This window comes from Gigantopelta aegis, chromosome 2 (assembly GCF_016097555.1).
Source record: "Gigantopelta aegis isolate Gae_Host chromosome 2, Gae_host_genome, whole genome shotgun sequence".
Classification (NCBI taxonomy): Eukaryota; Metazoa; Mollusca; class Gastropoda; order Neomphalida; family Peltospiridae; genus Gigantopelta; species Gigantopelta aegis.
In genome coordinates this window covers 665,639-692,895 of record NC_054700.1, presented here as the reverse complement: position 1 = coordinate 692,895, position 27,257 = coordinate 665,639, and the positions used below count along the sequence as shown (strand labels likewise).

General features: G+C 37.5%; 2 protein-coding genes across 3 annotated transcripts in view; one reads left to right on the top strand and one right to left on the bottom strand.

Moving 5' to 3' along the window:
- The window catches only part of LOC121379474 (neuroblastoma-amplified sequence-like), a 112,547-nt gene extending 95,290 nt beyond the window's left edge, over positions 1–17,257 (bottom strand). The window contains exons 1-4 of one of the 2 annotated variants that reach the window (XM_041508127.1): positions 17,129–17,257; positions 3,352–3,415; positions 3,060–3,102; positions 1,922–2,002 (exon numbers count right to left, since the gene is read on the bottom strand). In XM_041508127.1, coding sequence (XP_041364061.1) covers positions 1,922–2,002; positions 3,060–3,102; positions 3,352–3,415; positions 17,129–17,224 — 284 coding nt within the window. In that variant the 5' untranslated portion in view covers positions 17,225–17,257. The remainder of the gene's footprint in view (positions 1–1,921; positions 2,003–3,059; positions 3,103–3,351; positions 3,416–17,128) is intronic. The other variant, XM_041508121.1, reaches the window with a different exon arrangement.
- Positions 17,258–17,293: 36 nt separating this feature from the next.
- On the top strand, positions 17,294–25,241 carry LOC121379489 (phosphopantothenoylcysteine decarboxylase-like). Its single transcript, XM_041508136.1, has 5 exons — positions 17,294–17,445; positions 19,245–19,340; positions 21,696–21,824; positions 23,551–23,719; positions 24,441–25,241. Exons 1-5 carry the CDS (start codon positions 17,359–17,361, stop codon positions 24,527–24,529), a joined length of 570 nt encoding a protein of 189 aa, XP_041364070.1. The 5' UTR covers positions 17,294–17,358; the 3' UTR covers positions 24,530–25,241.
- The last annotated feature ends 2,016 nt before the right edge of the window (positions 25,242–27,257 follow it).

Below are 27,257 nucleotides of genomic sequence, written 5' to 3'. Positions count from 1 at the left end.
AAATACCTGCTGACAGCAATGTGCCAGTTAATCTGACAGAGATATGTAAATACCTGCTGACAGCAATGTGCCAGTTAATCTGACAGAGATATGTAAATACCCGCTGACAGCATGTGCCAGTTAATCTGACAGAAATATGTAAATACCTGCTGACAGCGATGTGCCAGTTAATCTGACAAAGATATGTAAATACTTGCTGACAGCGATGTGCCAGTTAATGTGACAGAGATATGTAAATACCTGCTGACAGCGATGTGCCAGTTAATCTGACAGACCAGTTAATCTGACAGATATGTAATACCTGCTGACAGCGATGTGCCAGTTAATCTGACAGAGATATGTAAATACCTGCTGACAGCAATGTGCCAGTTAAACTGACAGAGATATGTAAATACCCGCTGACAGCATGTGCCAGTTAATCTGACAGAAATATGTAAATACCTGCTGACAGCGATGTGCCAGTTAATCTGACAGAGATATGTAAATACTTGCTGACAGCGATGTGCTAGGTAATCTGATAGAAATATGTAAATACCTGCTGACAGCGATGTGCCAGTTAATCTGACAGAGATATGTAAATACCTGCTGACAGCAATGTGCCAGTTAATCTGACAGAGATATGTAAATACCCGCTGACAGCATGTGCCAGTTAATCTGACAGAAATATGTAAATACCTGCTGACAGCGATGTGCCAGTTAATCTGACAGAGATATGTAAATACTTGCTGACAGCGATGTGCCAGTTAATGTGACAGAGATATGTAAATACCTGCTGACAGCGATGTGCCAGTTAATCTGACAGAAATATGTAAATACCTGCTGACAGCGATGTGCCAGTTAATCTGACAGAGATATGTAAATACCTGCTGACAGCAATGTGCCAGTTAATCTGACAGAGATATGTAAATACCCGCTGACAGCATGTGCCAGTTAATCTGACAGAAATATGTAAAAAGTTATTTTAGAAGGGATAAATAGAATTCGCTACCTGCTGACAGCGATGTGCCAGTTAATCTGACAGAGATATGTAAATACTTGCTGACAGCGATGTGCCAGTTAATGTGACAGAGATATGTAAATACCTGCTGACAGCGATGTGCCAGTTAATCTGACAGAAATATGTAAATACCTGCTGACAGCGATGTGCCAGTTAATCTGACAGAGATATGTAAATACTTGCTGACAGCGATGTGCTAGGTAATCTGATAGAAATATGTAAATACCTGCTGACAGCGATGTGCCAGTTAATCTGACAGAGATATGTAAATACCTGCTGACAGCAATGTGCCAGTTAATCTGACAGAGATATGTAAATACCTGCTGACAGCAATGTGCCAGTTAATCTGACAGAGATATGTAAATACCCGCTGACAGCATGTGCCAGTTAATCTGACAGAAATATGTAAATACCTGCTGACAGCGATGTGCCAGTTAATCTGACAGAGATATGTAAATACTTGCTGACAGCGATGTGCCAGTTAATGTGACAGAGATATGTAAATACCTGCTGACAGCGATGTGCCAGTTAATCTGACAGACCAGTTAATCTGACAGAGATATGTAAATACCTGCTGACAGCGATGTGCCAGTTAATCTGACAGAGATATGTAAATACCTGCTGACAGCGATGTGCCAGTTAAACTGACAGAGATATGTAAATACCTGCTGACAGCGATGTGCAAGTTAATCTGACAGAGATATGTAAATACCTGCTGACAGTGATGTGCAAGTTAATCTGACAGAGATATGTAAATACCTGCTGACAGCGATGTGCCAGTTAAACTGACAGAGATATGTAAATACTTGCTGACAGCGATGTGCCAGTTAATCTGACAGAGATATGTAAATACCTGCTGACAGCGATGTGCCAGTTAATCTGACAGAGATATGTAAATACCTGCTGACAGCCATATCTAAATACCTGCTGACAGCGATGTGCCAGTTAATCTGACTGGAGACCAGCTTGACGAGACTCTCGGGGAGAAGACACGGGGTCGGTGTTCTGAAATAATCAAACATTGAAAACATTCAGCACACTGTTACAAGATACTGCTATACAAACCAGGGTTTCAGCAGTTAGTCACTGAAATTATCTTCAATCTGTTGACATTATATTTTAGATTTAATGGGGTTTGTTTAGCTTAATGACATCACTACAGGACACTGATTAATTAATCACCGGCTATTGGATGTCAAACATTCGCTAATTTATGTTTTGAGGAAACTCCGTAAACTTTTCCATTAGCAGCAAAAACATATTTTTTTTACGAACTTTCCAGAAGACAAAACAGCACATACCACGGCCTTTAATATACCTGTCACTGGGCGCTACTAGGGGTGTGGGAAAAAATAAAAGCTCTGACGTGTTACATTGTAAGCTTTAGTGCGAGCAGGTATTAAATGACCTCTATTAACACATTGTTATTTTCTTATACAAATCAACAAGCATTCTGGGAGTACTGCTAAATCAATACATACATGCACATGTCCCCTAACGGGCCACATAAAAGTTCTTACCTCCTCAGTTGAAGGGCCATAACTCAGTGAAAAATGGGTAAATCGCCATAAAAGTATAATTGATCTTTAACAGTATATGATAGATCTATATGCAAAATGTCATCTCAGTGTCTTCAGACATTGCAAAAGGAAAAGTCAATTAATTTTTTTTTCATATTGCCTATATTCAAGGGCCATAACTGTGTCAAAAATGGATAAATTGCCATGAAGGTAAAATCTCATCTGTAACAGTACATGATAAACCTATATAAAACATTTCAGCTCAGTATCTCAAGGCATTGGGAAAAAGCCATTCAGAAAACAATGTGTGGGACAGACAGATGGTCAGTCAGTCAGACAGACAGACTTACAGACAGACAATGATGGGGATGAAATCTATTTTCTTCAGTTGGACCAGTTAGGTAACACAGAACCTGACAAGTGTTAAAGTCAGGAGATATCGTTAAAATAAGGAGATATACATATATGTATAGAATATGGCCAGGACTACACAAAGGAAGGAGATACATGTACATGTTGTGAATAAGAAACAATCTACATACTGCAGAGGTACACCTAGCGTTCGTAGAAACGTCCATGCAGTTCCTGCAACACAAGAGAAAAACAGAATGTATCAAACACAACGAGGTTACATACAAATATAATTGGGTTATATATCTTTCTAAATAATATATATCAAATACAATGATGTTACAGTATGATACATTATTGTATCAAAATAAAAAGAGGTTGTATAGAAATAATTACAACTATATAACTGGGATTATAACGGTATACATGTCTGTATGCAAACTTTATTTACAAGCCATCATGGCGACCAGCAGGAATACTAACTCTGTGTTGCCGAGGCGACTCTTCCAACAATGGATGCTTTGTCCCTTTCTCTTGAAGTTCTCGTCTGAAAGAAATAACAACACCACTAGAGTATATTAAATTATTAATCATCCGTTATTGGATGTCAAACATTTGCTAATTCTCACACATAATCTATGAGGACAGGGATCTTTGGACGTTCCTATACTGCTATAGTCAGAACACTACATACCACAGCCTTTGATACTCATTGTAATCCCCAATGGAATAATTATAATTGATTATCTAATTATGCAACCTTTAAAAATTTGGCATTATATTTACTTTACAATAACAACAACCCCCACAAAAAAAAAAAAAAAAAAAAAAAAATACCCCCATAATTTTAGTGATTAAACTGATCTCTACTGCCAGAAAATGTTACAATACTTGGTTTTTGACTGTTTATTATAATTTATTTATTTTTAATTAACTGTTGAATTCTCATAGTCTCATATTCCAAAGGTTGAAGTTAAAGCCATCAAATCAGTGCTTCTAGTATACTGTAGCCAGTGGCTAGTGGTTTTTACACTTGGTCAAGTAAATACTTTCACTGGCCAAGCCCAATGGCTAATAAAAATTAAAAAATTAAAACGTGTTCTAGAATATGGTGGCCCGAAGCCAATGACTTTTTAAATATTATGACCGGCCTCGGTGATGTCGTGGTTAGGCCATCGGTCAACAGGGTTCGGATCCCAGTCGAGGCATAGGATTTTTAATCCAGATACCAACTCCAAACCCTGAGTGAGTGCTCCGCAAGGCTCAATGGGTAGGTGTAAACCACTTGCACCGACCAGTGATCCATAACTGGTTTAACAAAGGCCATGGTTTGTGCTATCCTGCCTGTGGGAAGCGCAAATAAAAGATCCAATTTGTACGTCAGTACCACAGTGAATACTTATTCGTATTCGAAACCTCATATTCATGATATGTATCATATTCATCACCTGGTTTATTCATTGCAGCTCAAATTTACAGTATTATAATAATATCAAATAATAAAACATAAAAACCCCCCAAAAAAACCCAAACAATTCCACACATACATGTATACAAGGTAAAGACATCATAAATGTCATACCCGGTAATTGTTACACAATACATGGTGTAAGACACAATTGTTACATAATACACAATGCTGTTAGACGAAACACCAAACTGTCTCAACACTCACTAATTTTGTCTGTAACGTACTTGACCAGAGCTGCCAGAGTTTTGAACTGTTCATCGCGCGTGTGTACTCTCAATGCACTATGGTACAACACACATGTACATGTATATTATACTATATAAACTCAGCGTAGTCAATGAGTGACACTGTTGTGTACATCAATGAATACACCAGCACAGATCAGTGTTATATATACATGTGTACATACACAGCAGATAGGAAACAATCAGTGCTCTCATTTCCTTAGTCTGTTAGGCCAGACAAAAGTAATGTTTCGTTTAATGACCAACAATCCAACAAGTTAAAAGTTTGTTTTGTTTAACAACACCACTAGAGCACACTGATTTATTAATCATCGGCTACTGGATGTCAAACCTGCTACATAAATTTATCCATTAGTAGCATGGAATCTTATATTAAAGTGAAAGTTTGTTTTGTTTAACAACACCACTAAAGCACACTGATTTATTAATCATAGGCTACTGGATGTCAAACGTTTGGTAATTCTGGCATATAGTCTTAGATGGGAAATCTGCCACATTTCTGGGAAACCAGGGTTTCTGCCAGAGCTAGGGCACAAAAGGTAAAATTTAACGGGTACCTTTTAAAAACATTTTTTAAAAAGATTATAGTAAGAAAACCACTGTTCAAAATTTGTCAGAAGTACATGAAATTCAGTGTCCAGTTTCACAATATTTCAAACACATAACCACCTAGTAGCGGAACTTATGATCTGTTTTGCTTTTATTATGTACCCTCAAATTATTTTCTGGGCAGAAAGCCTGAAAACATTTTGTTCAGTATCCCATAGCGGGTTTTTGATATTGTTACAAAATTCTACATGTTAAACAGTAGTTGCTATTCATTATAACTGAAGTTTCAAAGATCACAACACAATTCTAAAACATTGTGCTCAGAATGGCTTGGCTATTCATATATACAAGGTTCAAAGATTACTACTGCAGACAATCAATTACCGTAGTAATCCAGACAAATGAAAAGACGACACTTGCATGGGAAAGGCTATAAAACTAATAAAAAAATTTAATGTCAACTCAGCACATTTTAAACTATTAAAATAATGGCTATTTGGTGTGGGGTGGGGTTTTTTGTGACACCTGGTTGAGAAATCAAGAAAGAGAGAGAGAGAGAGAGAGGGTGTTGGGTTTGTAATTATGGTTACCCTGGGTTAAGAGATAATGAGAGAGAGGAGAACCTATTGTATCCACATAGGTTACCCTTACTGAAAAACAGCAAGAGTTGGTTGTTTTGTTTAACGACACTACTAGAGCACACACTGATTTATTAATCATCGGCTATTGGATGTCAAACATTTGATAATTTTGACATATAGTCTTAGAGAAGAAACCGCTACATTTTTTTCATTTAAGGGCTGGGTCTGGGTCAGCAAAATATTTTGCCAAATTGTCTACTAAACTTCAAAAATTGCACAAACCCAGCAATTGGCGAATTTGGCGACTGCCAGAGCTAGCCCTACATTAGTAGCAAGGGATCTTTTATATATGCACTATCCCACAGACAGGATAGTACATACCACGGCATCTGATATACCAGTCATGGTGCACTGGCTAGAACGAGAAATAGTCCAATGGGCCCACTGACGGGGATCAATTCTAGATCGACTGCATATCAAGCGAATGCTTTACCACTGGACTACATCCCGCCCTAACAGCAAGATATGCGTGTATAAGAGTATAGTTGGGAAAAGCCGAGTCCATCAAGATATGCGTGTATAAGAGTATAGTTGGGAAAAGCCGAGTCCATCAAGATATGCGTGTATAAGAGTATAGTTGGGAAAAGCCGAGTCCATCAAGATATGCGTGTATAAGAGTATAGTTGGGAAACGCCGAGTCCATCAAGAGAGATTGATGATAAAACACTGATGATAAAACACTGATGATTCCACCTCAGGTGAGCACTCTACCCTTTAGCCTCTTGAACGTTTTAAGGAATTCATTCAATCTGATTTCACACTTTGGAAGTTAAAATCAAAATAAGTGAACTGGGCAGCAAGTCAGAGATAAAGCCAAACTGATACATGTTCCTGGATATAACTTGTAAAGAGAAATGTATTTGACTAAACCTTACAGAAACAACAGAAACGTCGTACTTTACTTGATAAGCTTAATGCATCAGTAAAAATTGATACATCATTGCATGTAACTGGGTAAAGTTTGTAAACTGAAATGTATTTGATTTGGCCATACAGAAACAATCTGATAAGTTTGAAGGAAATGTTTTTATTTAATGATGCACTCAGTACATTGTATTTACAGTTATATGCATCAGACATACATGTGTGTATGTCTAAGGACCACACAGATATTGAGAGAGGAAACCTGCTGTCGCCACTTCATGGGCTACTCTTTTTTTATTAACAGCAAGGGATCTTTTATATGCACCATCCCACAGACAGTATAGCACATACCATGACCTTTGTTACACCAGTTGTGGAGCACTGGCTGGAATGAGAAATAGCCCAATGGGTCCACCGATGGGGATTGATCCTGGACCGACCATGCATCAAGCGAACACTTTACCACTGAGCTATGTCCCGCCCCATCTGGTAAGTTTGATGCAGTTACAACTGATACATGGACCTGAGTAAAGTTTGTCAATGGAAATGTATTTGACTTAGCCTCACAGAAAGAGTTTTAGATGTCGGACTCTGCTTGATAAGCTTGATGCATCAGTTAGATAACGTGGAGTCCAGTTTGTACTGTTGAACTCTGAAATAACCTCCCATGACTTTATCAGGTGTCTAATCACAAAAGAGGTTCGAACATCAACACCTTCATACTGACACATGCACATCATTACATGTCGTACATGTTTAGGGTGGACTTGGGTTTATTCAGCATGGATCCTAGGGGTGGGTACTGGATGTATGTGTGTGGGGTGGGGTGGGAAGGGAGGATTAGAGGGTTTTGGGGGCTGTGTGCACATACATAGCCTAAACAATGGAAGTGTCAAAACAATTGACTCTTTTAAAGGATGAATACAATGCATTTATTTACATTCAGTGAGAGAGATGTAACAGGTGTAGATTCAAGGGGAGGGTGCTGGGGTATGCACCCCCATGTGGAATCTAAAATGCCCCCCCCCCCCCAAAATCCAATGTTTATTGAGGAAGATGTAATATCGTGGTCAGCTTGATATTACTGTTGAAGATTCCTATGTAGATAGTATGTTAACTCTATTTTGATTACTGTAGGTTTGCATCCTTCTAAAAAAATTTTTATCTTTTCCCTAAATATTAGAGGCGCACTTTCTTAAACATTAGACCCCTACCAGTGAAAAATCCTAAATCTGTACCTCGATGTATAATATATGGACCAACTGGGTGTTACTTAGGAAGGATGTCTGTTATATATACTCTTCAAAAGAAGAAACGCAAAACCACATTGTCGTAACATTTGGAGAATTGATTTAATTATTGAATGGTGAGTCCGATAATTACCAAATGTTGCAGGATTGTTCACAATTCACTCTAGTCCATTGTGATTAAGTGATAGGACACACCACCAAGGTCAAGGTCATCTGGAGTCAATACCGGGTGTGGCCTCCGCGTGTGTTGACAACTGCCTGGCACCACCTGCCCATTGAAGCAACCAGAGTACGGATGACGTCCCGGGGGATGGTGGCCCACTCGGCCTGCAAGGCTGCTGCCAGCTCGGGCAGGGTCTGGGGCTGTGGTTGTCGCTGTCGGAGGCGTCGGTCCAACTCGTCCCATAGATGCTCAATTGGGTTCAAATCCGGTGATATCGATGGCCAAGGAAGGACATTAATGTTGTTGTTCTGTAGGAAAGCCGTTGTGAGACGTGCTGTGTGAGGCCTGGCGTTGTCATGTTGGAACACTGCGTTGGCGTTGGCCATAACTGGAACGATGTGTGGCCGGAGGATCTGGTCAATGTAGCCCTGTGCATTCAGGTTGCCCTGCACGTGGACCAAGTCAGTTCTGCCAGTGTGTGAGATGGCTGCCCACACCATGACACTACCCGGAAACCATGACACTACCATGACACGTGGCTGCGTTTTTGCGAATATTCACATTTTGGAACTTTATTGTACAGTAGCTGCGTTTTATCGAATGTAACCGTGGGAATTTTTTTTGGGACATGCAATGACCTTATATTCACAAAGCATGAACCGGTAGGAAACATAAAATCGGAGTTATAACCCATTTGTACCCTTTTGCGTTTCTTTTTTTGAAGAGTATATAATGCATGTTAGTCACAATAGTATGCTATGGAATATGATAGATGACTTTAAAAAACCCCACAAAGAGCTGTACACCCTCCCTAGAAACACCCTGTGTCCATCCCTGTTTATTGATACATGTATGTAGTGTGTTTATTGATACATGTATGTAGTGTGTTTATTGATACATGTATGTAGTGTGTTTATTGATACATGTATGTAGTGTGTTTATTGATACATGTATGTAGTGTGTTTATTGATACATGTATGTAGTGTGTTTATTGATACATGTATGTAGTGTGTTTATTGATACATGTATGTAGTGTGTTTATTGATACATGTATATAGTGTGCCTACACTAAGAGCTGTACACCCTCCCTAGAAACACCGTGTCCATCCCTGTTTATTGATACATGTATGTAGTGTGTTTATTGATACCTGTATGTAGTGTTTATTGATACCTGTATGTAGTGTGTTTATTGATACATGTATGTAGTGTGTTTATTGATACATGTATGTAGTGTGTTTATTGATACATGTATGTAGTGTGTTTATTGATACATGTATGTAGTGTGTTTATTGATACATGTATATAGTGTGCCTACACTAAGAGCTGTACACCCTCCCTAGAAACACCGTGTCCATCCCTGTTTATTGATACATGTATGTAGTGTGTTTATTGATACCTGTATGTAGTGTTTATTGATACCTGTATGTAGTGTGTTTATTGATACATGTATGTAGTGTGTTTATTGATACATGTATGTAGTGTGTTTATTGATACATGTATGTAGTGTGTTTATTGATACATGTATGTAGTGTGTTTATTGATACATGTAGTGTGTTTATTCATACATGTATGTAGTGTTTATTCATACATGTAGTGTGTTTATTGATACCTGTATGTAGTGTGTTTATTGATAAATGTATCTAGTGTGCTTATTGATACATGTATGTAGTGTGTTTATTGATGCATGTAGTGTGTTTATTGATACATGTATGTAGTGTGCCTACACTAAGAGTTGTACACCCTCCCTAGAAACACCCTGTGTCCATCCCTGTTTATTGATGCATGTATGTAGTGTGTTTATTGATACATGTATGTAGTGTGTTTATTGATATATGTATGTAGTGTGCCTACACTAAGAGCTGTACACCCTCCCTAGAAACACCGTGTCCATCCCTGTTTATTGATGCATGTATGTAGTGTGTTTATTGATACATGTATGTAGTGTGTTTATTGATGCATGTATGTAGTGTGTTTATTGATACATGTATGTAGTGTGTTTATTGATACATGTATGTAGTGTGCCTACACTAAGAGCTGTACACCCTCCCTAGAAACACAGTGTCCATCCGTTTATTGATACATGTATGTAGTGTGTTTATTGATACATGTATGTAGTGTGTTTATTGATACATGTATGTAGTGTGTTTAATGATACATGTATGTAGTGTGTTTATTGATACATGTATGTAGTGTGTTTAATGATACATGTATGTAGTGTGTTTATTCATACATGTATGTAGTGTGTTTATTGATACATGTATGTAGTGTGTTTATTGATACATGTATGTAGTGTGTTTAATGATACATGCATGTAGTGTGTTTATTCATACATGTATGTAGTGTGTTTAATGATACATGTATGTAGTGTGTTTATTCATACATATATGTAGTGTGTTTATTCATACATGTATGTAGTGTGTTTATTCATACATGTATGTAGTGTGTTTATTCATACATGTATGTAGTGAGTTTATTCTAAGTGTGATACAATCAACATGTCAGTAAATACAACTTGTTACTTTTTCTTTGTTTGTTGTTTTTTCTAGGGTGGGGGCATATTGCTTTAGGTTTTTTTGGTGTGGGTTTTTTTTTTGGGTGGGGGGGGGGGGTCACATTGCTTTTTCAAATGTTGACAACAGGTATAATAATATATCAAAGGTATTGTACTGTGCCATTTGTAGAAAAACTGTACAGAAGAACTCCAGTAGAAATATGTAGAATATATAATATTGTCAGATACTCTTCAAAACACTGATAATTTTATTTACTTAAACTGTTCTGGGGTCGAAATTGGCTAAAATTCCTGCCGGACAATTGGTCCAGTAACGGAGTAAGCTACAAATTCTGCTGGACCAAATCAAAACCTGCCAGAACAAACATGATCATACAGTATAAACACATATAATTGCCAGGCTGATGGGATGGCAGGCAAACAGATCTCCCGGCCCGTGGTGATGTTGACTGGCAAACACGTCAGGACGACAGCACACCAAATAATAAAAAACGCAGACAATTTACCATAATGAGAATCAGTGCACACAATCTTCATATGGAACTTAGGAGATACCACAAAACCAGGGTTTTATTTCTAAAAATTGAACCAAGTTAGATTTTAAAAGAATACTATACATATACATGTACTTGTTTATATTCAAATGAATATAATTTATCTATTTTGCATTATGAAATGTTATGGGTGAGGGAAGGGGTGTTTGTCAAGTGTTACGTATCGATATCAGAATATATCTGTATTTAATAATCAACAAAAGGAATATCTATGTTCATCTTGGGAATGTTTTAGTTCAAAATTAGGAATAAAAAACGACATAGCCTTTTGTGAATGTTGGGGAATTATGCCGATTATTGGAGACTAGAAACACATGGTGATAAAACACTGAAAACTAAAAATCCCCACAATAGAACATAGGACTGGTTTCTTTTGTACTTAGCACCCAAGCTGTGGAAGATGAAAAATATTTCCTTGTATTTTTGTAGCTTGAATGTGCATTTTTCTACTAATAACTACTGTACAACCAATCTTTAAAGAACAGAAAAAACATGGGCTGGAACAAGAAAAAGCCCAATGGTAGGAGCAAGTGTTGGAGGCATTTATTGGCAAATAAAACCCCAGATGCTTTAGATGGTGAATATGGTTAGCAATGTGTGTGAATAAAGCTGATATTTTTGTGGTATCAAGGATACATAAAATACCTGACAATTGTAAGCAATCACTTCCTCCATGGAAAAATGTTGGACTGCCAAACAATATTAAACTTCAGAACAAGGTTATTCAGTCTATTCAAAAGTAATTTGGTTTGTGGGGTTTGTTCCTTTGTTGCAGCTGATTATGAAGCTCAATGAGTAGACTAACATCTCGAACTCTCTGGGGCTCAACCATTGTTAGTGGTCACAGTCACAAATTCGGGAAATGTATTTTGTGAACTTTCGGAGAAAACAAAAAGGAGACACTTTTTACAACCCTGAATTGCCTCAATCTCTTGGGAGTTTGTGCAGCTGACAAAAGTTGTTTGCTATGGGGATTGTTACTGATTATGAAGATCAAAATAAAAATTTAAAATTCATCCTAAGCTCAACCATAGTTAGTCGTCTTGGCAATGTAATTTGTGAACGTTTGGAAAAAAGACTTTTCACATCCCTAGATGCCTCAGTCTTTTGAGAATTTGTGTACCTCACAATCCATTTTTTGGGGGAAGAAGGTTGTCTCCAAGGTTACGGAGTTGAATGATTTCAGTGAGGCAGTGAATTGTGTCAGCTAGGTACTTCTAGAGAACAGGAAGGGAGGTCTTGCTTTTGAGGACAGAGACAATACAGATGCCAAATGGTGAACAGAAGACCTTGGTTCAGACGGTTGAATTGCAAGCCAAGAAGACCGTGAAATGGCAGTCCAGTATGAGGCAAGATGAACACTGATCATGAATAACATTGATCATGAATTTGTGGCAGGCTGTTTAGCAAGTTTCATAGATCAATGGGAAAATCACTTCATTAATTTTTTTTGGTGACAGTTTGTGGTTACAAAATCCCCATTTCAAACTTAACACAGACCTGAATACCCGACACTAGATAATAATGAGACTAAGGAGTAAAGTAAAATAGCATTAGGCATCTTAATTCCAGCACTGAACATGATGCCAAATTATGCCATTGATACGATGGCCCATTATATTGCATTCCAAACGGTCAAATTAGGCTTTTCTTTTCCCTCCATGTATCATTGCCCTATAATGTGATGGGTGACAAGAATAATATGGCAAAATGATGTAAAAAAAAAAAAAAAAAAAAAAATGAGAGTGCTCTTCCTTGCACAGGTACTCGAGTCCTGTGAACAGACTCCAGTCTTGCTAGACTAGGCCTGTGCCCGAGTACTCGTGGAGACCCTAATTTGAATGTCAGGTATCCATGAGTGGGATACTACATCGGGTTTCTGCCTGAGTATGAAGGGTACAATTTGTGGAGACATTTTAATGATTTTTAGAAAGATTATATTAAGAGAACTGATGTTTATAATTTGTCAAAGTACATAAACTTCAAATGCAAAACCATAAAGTAGGGGCATTTATGGTCTGTCATGTTCTCACTGGTCCATTTTAGGGAGGCACTACACCCCCTTTCGTGTTTTGCAACCCAACTTTGTTTTTCTGCTCCCCCTTTATTTTTCTTCACCCTACTACATTTTACTGCACCCATCTTTATTTCTACCCACTTCGCTATTTGAAAATGCACTATTCTTTTTAACCCTACACTAAAAAACCCAAAGTCAGTCTGCAAATCGAAATAAAATGGAAACAAGCCTTGGTCTAGAGGGGATGATTTTCCGCGATCACGGAAAAACGGACGGAATTGCGGAATTTAGTAACTGAAACGGAATTTGCGATTTTTACAAAATAACCTTCAAAAGTTGTATTTCTGGTTCAAGCACCATAATAAATATTTTTGGTAGTTTTAAGATTCAATATTGATAATATAAGCATAGTGTTTTGGTATGCTAACTTTCATGGAGTGCACTGTATGCCTAAATATTTTCAGAACCGTTAATTCTCGGAAGTTACGCTTAATTGCCGTACGCTTGCAACAAAGCATGTGACTGTTTACCCGTGTCACTTTACACAGTGAAATTTAACTTGAAATATAAAAATAAACATGTACTAATACAATTTTAGAATGTTGATTATATAATAAGATTTCTAGTACGTTCAATTTCGATATTTTTCAATAATACTTATTATGATTCATAAGCATAGCCAACTTACACAACCCTTTCGTAGGAAAATGTAACTTTGTAAAACTTCGGGCATATTAGTTAATCCTTAGGGAAACATTTCACATTTATAGTCCATCCCACGGGGAACACCTTTTTTCATGCTACGGAATTTACTACACGTTATTTATTTCTGAACCGATTGTTTTCGAAATTGCACACAAAAATATCATTTTACTTTTCTTCTCACCGGTTTATTATTGTAACATATGTAGCACATGCTACAGGCCCTGTGGTTCGGGGGGTCCCGCGGTGAGGCATTGTGTACATTTTCCCAGGTCATTTTTTCTTCTCCACGAGGGGGTTGCAAAATATATATCTTGGGAATTGGGCCCAGCTATTATTTGTGCTACAGGCCCCGTTGATCTTTAAACCGGCTCTGAATATATAATTCTAGGCAAATATATATTTTTTTAAAGTTATAAAATAATGTCGAAACTTTAAACAATCGACAGAACAGTGCTTAGTTTCGGTTTACTACCACTGGCCTATATCCAGATTGACCCGACCTCGTTTGAATATGTAATTTGTGCACACGGCAAGCTAGTTAGGTTATAGAGAAACATACATGTGTAATCCAGTGAGTACTAGTAATTCTTACGTGTACCCTTTTTTCTTTCTTTTTTTTCACGCTTTGTAATCATACTGGAACTAATAAAATGTTGTCATCTATTTATTTATTTATACATATTTTCGTGAAAATAGCGGGCTTTGTCAACGGTGTGTTTTGTTTACAAATGAAACTTACCCATAATCCATCAAATGAAATGAAACTGAAAGCCACACAATCAACAATTATTTATTGTTTCAATTTAAAGGAGAATGGATCTCTTTATTATTAAATACAAACAATAATTAACCGTAATTAAGTTTGTGGCTTTGTTTTAACCGCGGCTTATTTAAAGGTGCAGTTTATTTACGGATGAAGGTGGGAACCAAGTGGTGTGGTTTATACACTTCTTTTTTTTTAAGTTTGTTTCAAAATTATTTTTTTTTACAGGTATTTACAAAAAATAGCAATAGCAAACCAGCTCAGAGCTGGAACAATAAAACAAATGTATATAGTTCCTAACAATGAAACATGACACTAATTGAAGACAAAAAAAAAAAAAAACGGAATTTGCAAAAATCTGAAACGGAATGTGGCAAAATCTGAAACGGAAAATCATCCCTTCTATTGGTCAGTTGACAGTTTTAGTTGCTTATCATTACATAATTTAACCAGTATTTTTAACAGCCTCTATTATGTCCAGTATTCATTTTTCTGTTTCATACACACACACAAAAAGTTTTATTTTATTTGAAAAATTAAAACATAATTTATTTTTATTTTATTATTTTGGCAATCTCTGGCAAAAAGACACTTATTTGGCACTAAATTTGTCACATGATCAGAATGGCCAAGACTTTCATGTCCACTGTGTTTGAAATAAGCACGTGTCCATTTGTCCTGAAAAATTAAAATGTACTTAGACGAGCAAAATGTACCTCAATGGTTGTCTAGCGGACATGTACAATGCAGTTTCATTTTGAGCAGTCAAAAATAGTCCTTGTAAATAGAACAAAACATTTATTTGGACAAGTGAAAATACTGACGGACAAGTAGATTTCTAGTCAGACTAGTGAAAAATTCTGCTTATTTCTATTGTTGATCTTATTTCTATCGTTGACAGATACATTAGTCATTTGAGATTCCATCTCATAATCTTATGCTTCTGACCTAAAATCTGGGATTCACGGAAACATATAACACCATGGATCAGGATAGGCATCAAAATCAGTTTGTAAATCTCAGAAAATTTTATATGCTACCCAAAAACAAATTCTGGCAATCCATTTGGGATTTGTGCAACCTAGCCTGAGTACTCTGACTGTAAGAGAGCTAGACGGACATTTGGACATAAACACGCTCTCATTACAGTCAGAGACCAACCTATGTCTTTTTTTGGCAATTCCTGACTACCAAACGGTAGGCAACGAGTCCCGCTCTAATACCACAACAATCCTATGTTTGACGTCAAATACCTTTACATCAATCATTTTCGAGTTAAGTGATACAAAAAAATCCACATATTAATCACTAATACACATACTACAGAAAGAAACCCGACAGCACCCACATTCAGCTACGCTTCGTGACACTCCGTCGCAACAATTGCAAAGCTCGGCGATCTATTTCGAGACTGGGCGATTCCACCTTGTGCCGCAGTTACAGGGGTCATCTCATAAGAGGAGGCAGTACGTAGCACATACTTTTGCCGTATCCTGTCGATAACACCCCAAATGTATCCTTCAAATTCAAAATGGAATCAATAATGTGTAATTGTTTTGGTTTAATGACGTAATGAAATCCAAATTCATCCAAAACGGCATTAGCCAACTCTTCCATGTTGTAACTTCGCTTGATATGAGACGGCCCCTGTAACTGCTGCACAAGGCGGAATCGCCCAGTCTCGAAATAGATCGCCGAGCTTTGCAATTGTTGCGACGGAGTGTCACGAAGCGTAGCTGAATGTGGGTGCTGTCGGGTTTCTTTCTGTAGTATGTGTATTAGTGATTAATATGTGGATTTTTTTGTATCACTTAACTCGAAAATGATTGATGTAAAGGTATTTGACGTCAAACATAGGATTGTTGTGGTATTAGAGCGGGACTCGTTGCCTACCGTTTGGTAGTCAGGAATTGCCAAAAAAAAGACATAGGTTGGTCTCTGACTGTAATGAGAGCGTGTTTATGTCCAAATGTCCGTCTAGCTCTCTTACAGTCAGAGTACTCGGGCTATGTGCAACCATGAACATGTTAATGATGTCCTAAATTCAATGCCCGGATGAAAAATGGATTTGGCAAAACTAGTCTTGCACAGAGATCTGGTAACATTTTGTTTTTAACATTTTGATTAGCGACAGTTGGTGATCAGTTGAAAACTGAGTAATAACAACTATTTAATGTTTTAGAATTGTACAGCAATTTTTGTAATTTGTGTAGCGAATCGCAACTGTACAAAATGTTCCCTGGTTATGCATGAACAAAATTATCTTCTCACAAATTTCAGAGGCTGGTTTGACAATTCTATTAAATGCTCTCCAACACAGAATTGCGTGTAACAATTTTAAAGTGAGAGGAGATTCAGGTTTATGAATGACTTTCTCAAAGTAGATTGATCCAATATTGAAATATTTAAAAATATTTTTAATTGGCCCCAAACTGGTCAAAACCATTGAAATATAGACCTAAATCAGTGTTATTTGTTTTAAAACATAGCAAATACTGAAATAAATGTTACTAATCATGAACCTACAAGAATGTCATTTTCTAAACACCATTCAGACTGAAGAGACAGGTCGTACAAAATAGTTTCGTCTGCAGAAACCACGTCTTCGTCCACATCAGCCATATTTTAGTCTCGTTCAGGCAAAACCTTTTCTTTGGAGTCTACGTTAAACGAGACTAGTTTTATTTTTATTCTTGTGACGTCATGGAATATCGGGGGAACCCTATTTTGTTCTCTGTGTCGACTGAACTGATGAAATGAAAATACTTATTGGATGCACGGGAAGTGTTGCTACTATCAAACTTCCTGGTCTAGTAAATGAACTGCTTAATACTGACTTAAAGGCACGGATTTTATATATTCTTGTGTTTCTGCATGTTGGCAATTTATTTATAGCCTAGTACTAGTAGTAGTGTTTGAGTATAAATAATAAAATGGGTGTAATTATTAGTATATTTAAAGCAGCATTCTCGCTTCTAAATTAATGATCGAAGGATGTATGTGATGTTTCCACCTTTTATCTCATTTAAGCTTAGTTTGTGTGTGTGTGTGTGTGTGTGTGTGTGTGTGTGTGTGTGTGTGTGTGTGTGTGTGTGTGTGTGTGTGTGTGTGTGTGTGTGTGTGTGTGTGACTGCAAATGGTTATAGAATATTATAGATAGAATTTTGTCTGAAATGCATAAAAATTTATCTTATTTAGGTACATAGTATGGTTGTCACATCCAGGGCTGATGATCTGTAATATCCTTCCATAAACCAAATATAAACACGACTATAGTGTTAATAAACTTGTATTATTTGTCTTAGAGCTTTTCTGCCTTAATATAGTTACAAAGAAGTTAAGTGTTTTGTTTTTAATACCAACACTAACAGTCAAAAAAGCATAAATGGAGAATAACTAGTTACTGTCTTAAGATATCAACTTTATACTTAAAGGGACATACCCTAGTTTGTAAACACTAAGGAATATTTTTGACTGTTAGAGCCTAAAATCATACTTTATTTACATTTTATTGGTTAGATTATCTATTTCTGTACATTCGAAGTGTTTTAGGTCATCCTGGTGTTTTTAATATCACAGAATGCATTTCTCATATTTTTAAAAACGCACGTGCGTCTGAGAAGTAACAGCTATGGAGTCGAGTTTTAGTCTTATTTTTAGAGTGCATTTCACCATTTCAAAGTCACAAACTCATGTTTCACTCAATTGTAACTTTATCCAAACGTTTTACAGGTTTGTAGATTAACTAAACTTATGGGCTGAAAGTAGGGTCTGTCCCTTTAAGATATCATCTTTATACTTAAGACCGGCCTCGGTGGCGTCGTGGCAGGCCATCGGTCTACAGGCTGGTAGGTACTGGGTTCGGATCCCAGTCGAGGCATGGGATTTTTAATCCAGATACCGACTCCAAACCCTGAGTGAGTGCTCCGCAAGGCTCAATGGGTAGGTGTAAACCACTTGCACCGACCAGTGATCCATAACTGGTTCAACAAAGGCCATGGTTTGTGCTATCCTGCCTGTGGGAAGCGCAAATAAAAGATCCCTTGCTGCCAATCGGAAGAGTAGCCCATGTAGTGGCGACAGCGGGTTTCCTCTCAAAATCTGTGTGGTCCTTAACCATATGTCTGACGCCATATAACCGTAAATAAAATGTGTTGAGTGCGTTGTTAAATAAAACACTTCTTTCTTTATACTTAAGATATCAACTTTATAGCCCGTCATTGGGCTATTTCTCATTCCACCACAACTGGCATATCAAAGGTTGTGGTATGTACTATCCTGTTTTTGGGATGGTGCATATAAAAGATCCCTTGCTGCTAATCGAAAAGAGTAGCCCATGAAGTGACAACAGCAGGTTTCCTCTCTCAATATCTGTTGTCCTTAACCATATGTCTGACGCCATATAACCGTAAACTAAAATGTGTTGAGTGTGTCGTTTCCTTTTTCCTTTCTACTATTTGAAAAATGTAACGGGTTTCCTTTCTGAGACTATATGTCATAATGACCAAATGTTTGACATCCAATAGCCGATGATTAATAAAACAATGTGCTCTAGTGGTGTCATTAAACAAAACAAACTGTTTTGTTATTTTATTTATTTAGAATCCTACATATAAGGTCCTGTGGTGATTTCGTTTTTCAGCCTGAGGTCAAGGTCGTTGCTACTGAGAAGGCAACCCACTTTTTTGATCCCACCTCTTTGCCAGTTCCAGTGCTTTTAGACCAGCAGGAGTGGGAGGTTAGAACTTTTTCCTTTTCTTTTTTTACCGGTGTCACAGGGATCCTATAATACCCGTAACTGAATAAAACACGATTATTCAAATATCTCTTCTAACTGTATATCTATTAGATCTCTCTGTATCGGGCAGTCTAATACCTGAGTGGCTCGGCTTTAGGTATAATCAGAGATGAGATCTTATATAAATATATATATATATATAGCACGTTTAGTTCACTAGAAAACACAACAAAACACAATACACTTTGGAATCTGTATTAACACTACGCTGACAAATGTACTTGCCGCAGTAGTTAATTAACAACAACAATATAATAACAACCCAGAACTAATCACTTAATTAGTTATCACTAGGTGTCTAGTTTACACAATATTCTAATCACTTCACTGTGATACAACACGCACACGTGTGATAATTGAGAAACGCTGCCAGGGGAACTTAATTAATAAAGGAATTACAACTCTATTCTTAACTGGTTAATTTTTAATTAACCCTTAGCTACTCATTCAGTAACCTTGTAATACAGAATTAATACTGGTACCTATCACAATAAAGACAATAACCTACAGTTTACCTAGGTCCTCTAGGATGACCGGCTAAGCTTTATATTACCAATACTCGTATAAAAATATTAGAACAGTGAAGCCTACATTTTACTTCGTCAGATTACCGGAGACACTGTCTAAAGAATATTGGTATAATACAGTATTAAAATATTTAAAGTCACATCAATCACATCACGGTTATACAACAGAGCAGAAAAATATATTTACCACGTCCGGACTGAACTTACATAGATCGTTCAGTGGACAACGTCCGTTCCCCTGGATACTTCCAATGTTTCTCCCCGATATATCTAAAATCCTATCTATTCAAAAATCTCAGAGACAGCGAATATCGCCTGGGGGGCACAACGCGGTACCTCACCTATCATATGATATTTCCACAACTCCCAGAGTCGGTATATTTTCTTAGATGGCCAGACTTACTGTCGCCTAGTTCGCCAGCAATACCCCGGTTATAAACCGCACTACCGGAGTTATTACAGAACTACTGGCCACATGGCCTCCAAACCTGGTCTGGGTGTGTATTAGGGGGTATGGTCACGCGGGGGTATTACATAATCAAGCTGTGCACGGCCCTCTAAAACAATTAACATCGCCACAGGCGAAAAGATAAGAGCATGTTCCGTCACAACCGGCCTCGGTAGCGCAGTGTTTAAGCCATCGGACTACAGGCTGGTAGGTGCAGGGTTCACAGCGTTCAAAATAAGCACTTGTCCATTTTTCCTGACACGTAAAAATCTACTTGGACAAACAAAATGTACCTCACTGGTTGTCCAGTGGACAAGTAAAATTGTTCAATGCAGTTTCATTTTGAGCAACACAAATATCATCCTTCTACTTAAATAAAATAACACATTTATTTAGACAAGTGAAAATATTGGTGGACAAGTAGATTTCTAGATGTATTTGTCCAGTGGATTAGTAAAACATTCTGCTTATTTCTATTACTGGTACCAGCTCCAACCCAGAGCGAGTTCTTAAGAGCTCAGTGGGTAGGTGTAAGGCCACTACACCCTCTTCTCTCTCACTAAACACTAACAAATAACCCACTGTCCTGGACAGACAGCCCAGATAGCTGAGGTGTATGCCCATGGCAGCGTGCTTGAACCTAAATTGGATATTAACATGAAAATAAGTTGCAATGAAAGAACAAAAATGATTTTAAAAAACTATATATTTGATCATAATATTTTATATTTTCTGTCAGTAGTAGAAATTAACAAAGCTGGTTTTCAAATTTTGTTTACTCATAACTGCCCACAAATGATACATGGATATTTTGTTGTAGTTTTCTTAATTTTGTATTTGTATGTCAATGTTTATTGCCATATTTTGCTATTTTTATATTAATTTCTGATACATAACTTCAAATTAATCAATCCCACGTATAATTTGTGCTTAAATAAACTCAGAAATGTCAAAATTGTAAGATTGTCCAGAGGGAGTACCACTGTCCTTATGACATTTCATATCTGCATGCAGTAATCTTGTTTTGTTTTGGGGGGTTTTGTTATTATTATCTTTTGACTTCCGTCTCATTTCTTCTCAATCTGGCAGTTCCTCCTATCTTTCAACTTCTTTCACGGTCTACCTCCACATCCCAGTCCTTGTCTCTCCAACTGTAAATGGTACTTGTTTCTTGTGGCTATCCGTGTCCTTTAATAACTTTAGCTGTGGGCTTAGTTTGACAACTTCAGAGAGGGTTCAGTAGTTACTACCAGCAGTCGCTAGTGTCGTGAGGCAGACCACTTTATTGGCCGCTATCTACATGCTGTTTTGTGTTTTCAGTGTTGGAAGAAAAGGTCTGACCCGGTTCTCCACATTGAACTACGACGATGGGCCGATCTGATGGTGATCGCACCACTTGATGCAAATACACTTGCCAAACTGAGTCATGGACTTTGTGACAATTTATTGGTATTTCAATTTTGTTTTGTCTTAACTTTTTCCATGCATCTAAACGTAATAATTGTTACTTACTTTACAAATGATATTGATGATTCAGTAATAGACCTCTTTCACATTCCACTGCACACATGCGGGTCGCGGAGCAACTTGGAGATGACAATAGTAACCAGGCTGCCCCTCTACACTGATGAACAATTACATGTAGGAGTAAACCACCCAATCAAATCCCATGATGACAATAGTAACCAGGCTGCCCCTCTACACTGATGAACAATTACATGTAGGAGTAAACCACCCAATCAAATCCCATGATGACAATAGTAACCAGGCTGCCCCTCTACACTGATGAACAATTACATGTAGGAGTAAACCACCCAATCAAATCCCATGACAATAGTAACCAGGCTGCCAATTTAGCAGGAGTTTGTGCTTCAAGGAATCCCAGATTTTGGATCAGAAGTGTAAGATTATGAGGTGGAATCGATATTAAATCATCTTTATGATTCTGACTGGTATCATGTGATGAAAACTGCTGCATGCAATGTTTCATTCACCTTGCACACCAAAGGTATAAAGACTGTAAGTGGTCAGCCATAGAGTAACTGAGAGAAACCTGTGTTTACATTGTGCTGCATCTATATAATGGAATGCATCATTGATCAAACAAACTGCATGGAATTCAGTGCAAAACAAATTGTCATCATCAGTTTAGTAGGACCGTGTATGTTTGAAGGAGAACACTGATACTAGTTGAGAACACTGATACTAGTTGAGAACACCGATACTAGTTGAGAACACCGATACTAGTTGAGAACACCGATACTAGTTGAGAACACCGATACTAGTTGAGAACACCGATACCAGTTGAGAACACCGATACCAGTTGAGAACACCGATACCAGTTGAGAACACCGATACTAGTTGAGAACACTGATACTAGTTGAGAACAAATTACACAGGGTTAGCTCTGGCACTCACCAAATTCACTAGTTGATAATTATAAATACAATTGGTAACTTTGATTTAATTTGGCAAAACAATTTTATGTAATAATTGGTATTTTGTTTGAAAATGACTATGTTTCTGCAATTTTTGAAGTTTGGTAGATAATTTGGCAAAATTGTCTGCCCTGTTACAGTAATTGTCATGACTCTCCAATGACAAGTGTGGCAGTATTTAATGTGATATTTAAATTTAGGTGCAATTTGAACTTTGATCCAGTGAGATGCTGCTTGGTATACTTGTACCTGTAGAATAAATAAATAGATACGATCTATTCATTCAGCTCCCAGTTAGCCTACGCTGAATATAGATCACCCATCAATTGATCTATCAATCGAACCATCAGTCCATGTATCCATTCATCTATCTATCTATCCAATTATTCATCCATCCATCCATTCAACCATCCATCCATCCATCCAACCATTCATCTATCCATCCAACTGTCCATCCATCCATCTATCCATCTATTCATTGAACCATCCATCCTTCCATCTCTTCATCCATCCATTCAACCATCAATCCATCCACCCATCCATTCTTAAGTGCAGTGAAGTCATTCATTTGTTTGTCCATCCATCTTATTCTGGTACGTTTTTCAAACGTATATATATGTGTACATATATATATGTATGTATGTATGTATGTATGTATCTATCCATCTATCTATATCTATACGTGGTGAGTGTGTGTGTGTGTTCAAAACTATTCCCTATGTTTGTTTTACATACAGACATGTGTTGTGCGTGCGTGGGACCTGCAGCGCCCCCTGTTGTTTGCCCCGGCGATGAACACGATGATGTGGGAACACCCACTGACGAGGCAGCACCTGGACGTCCTGCTCGGGTTGGGATACACGCACATCCCGTGTGTCGAGAAGATGCTCGTCTGTGGAGATTCAGGTACAACCGATTCCGGCACTCGGCCTTTTGTGGGGAGGGACGTAGCCCAGTGACAGCGGTCGGTCTGGGATCGATCCCCGTAGGTGGGCCCACCGGGCTATTCCTTGTTCCAGCCAGTGCACCACGACTGGCATATCAAATGCCGTGGTAGGTACTACCCTGTCGGTGGGATGGGTGCATATAAAAGATCCCTTGCTGCTAATCGAAAAGAGTAGCCCATGAAGTGGCGACAGCTGGTTTCCTCTCTCATTATTTGTGTGATCCTTAACCATATGTTTGACGCCATATAACCATAAATAAAATGTGTCGAGTGCGTCTTTAAATAAAACACTTCTTTCTTTCGTCCTTTTGTACATGGTTTTTCTGACAGCAGTAATGTTCGTAATGCGATATGGCCGTGGTTTGTACAATGATTATGTCTGTGGGATGGTGTATATAAAAAATCTCGTTCTGCTAATTGAAAAAGACCAGCCAAAAGAGAGGCGCTAGCTCATTTTCTCTCTGTAGTCCCCAACACCATATCATTGTTGTTAAAATGTGTTGAATAGTTAACGGCACTACTAGAGCACATTGATTTATTAATCATTGACATTTGGTAATTCTTACGTCTTGCCCAAAATGTGTTGAATGCATTGTTAACTAAAACCTTTCTTTCTTTCCCAATCTTTATTTGTAAACAGCACACACACTCATGTGATAACCTGTCAGTATTTTGTTTCAGGGTTTGGTGCTATGGCTGAAGTGTCCACTATCGTTTCCACAATAATGGACTTTTCTTCAAAGAAGAGCTCTTCTAAAGATGGAGTATGAAGACACAACCCCCTCCTCACTGGGTTTCTATGGACCTACTCTCAGAGTGTCATTAAATGAGAGCACATTACTCAAGTGAGAGGACACAAACCCCCTCCTCGAAAGGTTTCCACAGACACTACAAATTGACAAGATAGCTTTTATAATGAAGGTTTTAATAACAAAATATCAATTTAAAATTGCTGTCTGATGACCTCACATCACCATCCTACTTTAATATGATGTCATATTAAGTACAAGCACGTGATATCTTATGTGGGATAGAAATTTCTTACATAGCTGTCTTTCATGGGATAACTCTGTCCCATATACCCGAGGATGACAGATAGAAATTTCTTACCTAGCTTTCTTTCATGGAATAGCTCTGTCCCATATACCCGAGGATGAGAGAAAAGTGAATGTAATGATTGGAAAGTGCATGCCTATAACCTTATTTTGAAGTGTATCGATATGTTTTGTAGTTTAAAAGAAACAGTTGTTGTCATTGATGTTAATTCCCATGTGGGTGCATCCTAATATAAAATTGTCACTACGTCAATGTGTGCAACAGTACTATGCATACATCATCATGTTTATTCTTCTTTAGATGTATAGCTCAGGTACGTATTATGTAGATAACACCAATGACATTTTGTATGTACCTCCAGATATGATCAAACGCAAAATATGAACTATTCTGTATACCAGTTGTAATATTAAAATGTTATGTCCGGCTGTTTTTTGTGGTTTATTTTATTAGACGATAAAAATGTATACAACAGAACAGTTTGTTTCACTCTGGCCGTTCAGCAATGGCATATCAGGTCTTAAGCGGTCATACAAGGGAGTAGATAAAACTGGCCGCTTAAGACAGATGACCGCTGATTACAGGTTGCCACATATAGTCTTTAAACAAGTTTTTTTTTTTTACCGTCTGTACTGCTAATCAACGGATGTGTGCTTCACAGTTGACTATAAATCAACTTTTGACATGTGGCCTCCAGAAAAAAATGCAACTGGAATGTATTAAATTAACCCTTCTCAACAAGTTTGTTTTCTTTTTTCATTTAATTAATTCCTACTTCATGCGGTGTATTGTCATAGTAAGTGAATTTACATGTGTCAAGTATAGCCTACCCAGAGGCAATTAGATGCATTGCAGTCATACTTTCTTAATTGATACACAGTGGAGATGTCGGGACTGAATGGGTACTAGTATTCCTGAAGGCGCGAAGATCGGTTATTTGCCGCACCTTGTCGCTGTTGTTAAAATATCCCTTTTATATAATAGTAAAACTTTTTTGTGCCCGCTCGATACAGGTATTTTAGTGATTTGGGATCCGATTTAGGTGACCGCTGGCCGCGTTAGACTGGTGACCGTTTATTACAGGTGCATTTAAATCGGGGGGGGGGGGGGGGGGAGGTGGCCGCTTAAGGCACGTGAACGCCGATTACAGGTGGTCGCTAGGACAGGATTGACTATACACTTGTGACATGATGGTTTATAGGGAGATTATATCGAAGTACAAATGTATTTCACACAATTCTCAATATACATGACTTAAGCTGGGTAACGAAACCTACTAGCAATAAACAAAATACTTTTTGGCCAATTAATATTTTTTAAAAACAACAAACAAATTCACCTTTAATTCACATACGGCGATTTCGCTAACGACAACCTAAGCCATGAATATAAATCAAGTATTACAATATAGTGTATATAATATGTAGACACTGGATAAATATTTGATTCATTTAATTTATTGAATTGTATCATTATTTGCTCCAAGAATAATGGAAGTCATGGTCGTTTAAAAACGCTAGTGATGTTATTTATAAATTTTGCTAATTTCTTTAGTATATTTATTATTTTATTTTTAATGAGCTGACTAAATTTATAAGTACTGGACCGTTTATAATAATATGGATGTAAATGCTGTTTCCGAAAAAAAAAAATATATATAGTATTATTATTTTATTTTTTTGACATGAATAAATAGTGGAATTCGTCTCCAATTTCATTGATGTCGCGTAAAGTTCATAATCTATCTTGCCGAAGTGTATTATTCCAGCGCCCAGTTTCTACCGGTAAGTAGCGGTTTGACGTTCTAAACTTTATCAGTGCATAGTACTTCCTATAAACAGCAGTCATAGGTAGTACTAAACCAAACAATATCCGGCCTGGTCAAAGTCATACACGCTACCCGTTATCTTCCCAATTTGTTTCCAATTAACTTTAAGGGTGAGGGGTGGTATTATTTATATCCATGTTGCATATGTCGATTGATACGTTGCACGTAGCAGTTTTAGCCACACGTTACAATTGTCGTCTATGGGATTTGATTTGGTGGTTTACACCCTGTAACCCTCTCAATATTGTTGTATTTTTCACGGTATATATTCTCAAACCTCGCCACAACAAATTGAGGGGAGTGATTAATTGATCTCCCTAACATGGATCATGGGGAGCCATTTAAGATATTACCGCATTGATACCATATAGGCCTACGTGCACATGCGTAGGTTACTCTCCTTGAACTAGCCTCAGGGATGTTATGGAGTGAGAGGAAGTATTCTGACAGAAACTGTATTAAAGTTACAGACCCTAGTTTCAGAAACTGTATTAAAGTTACAGACCCTAGTTTCAGAAACTGTATTAAAGTTACAGACCCTAGTTTCAGAAATTGTATTAAAGTTACAGACCCTAGTTTCAGAAATTGTATTAAAGTTACAGACCCTAGTTTCA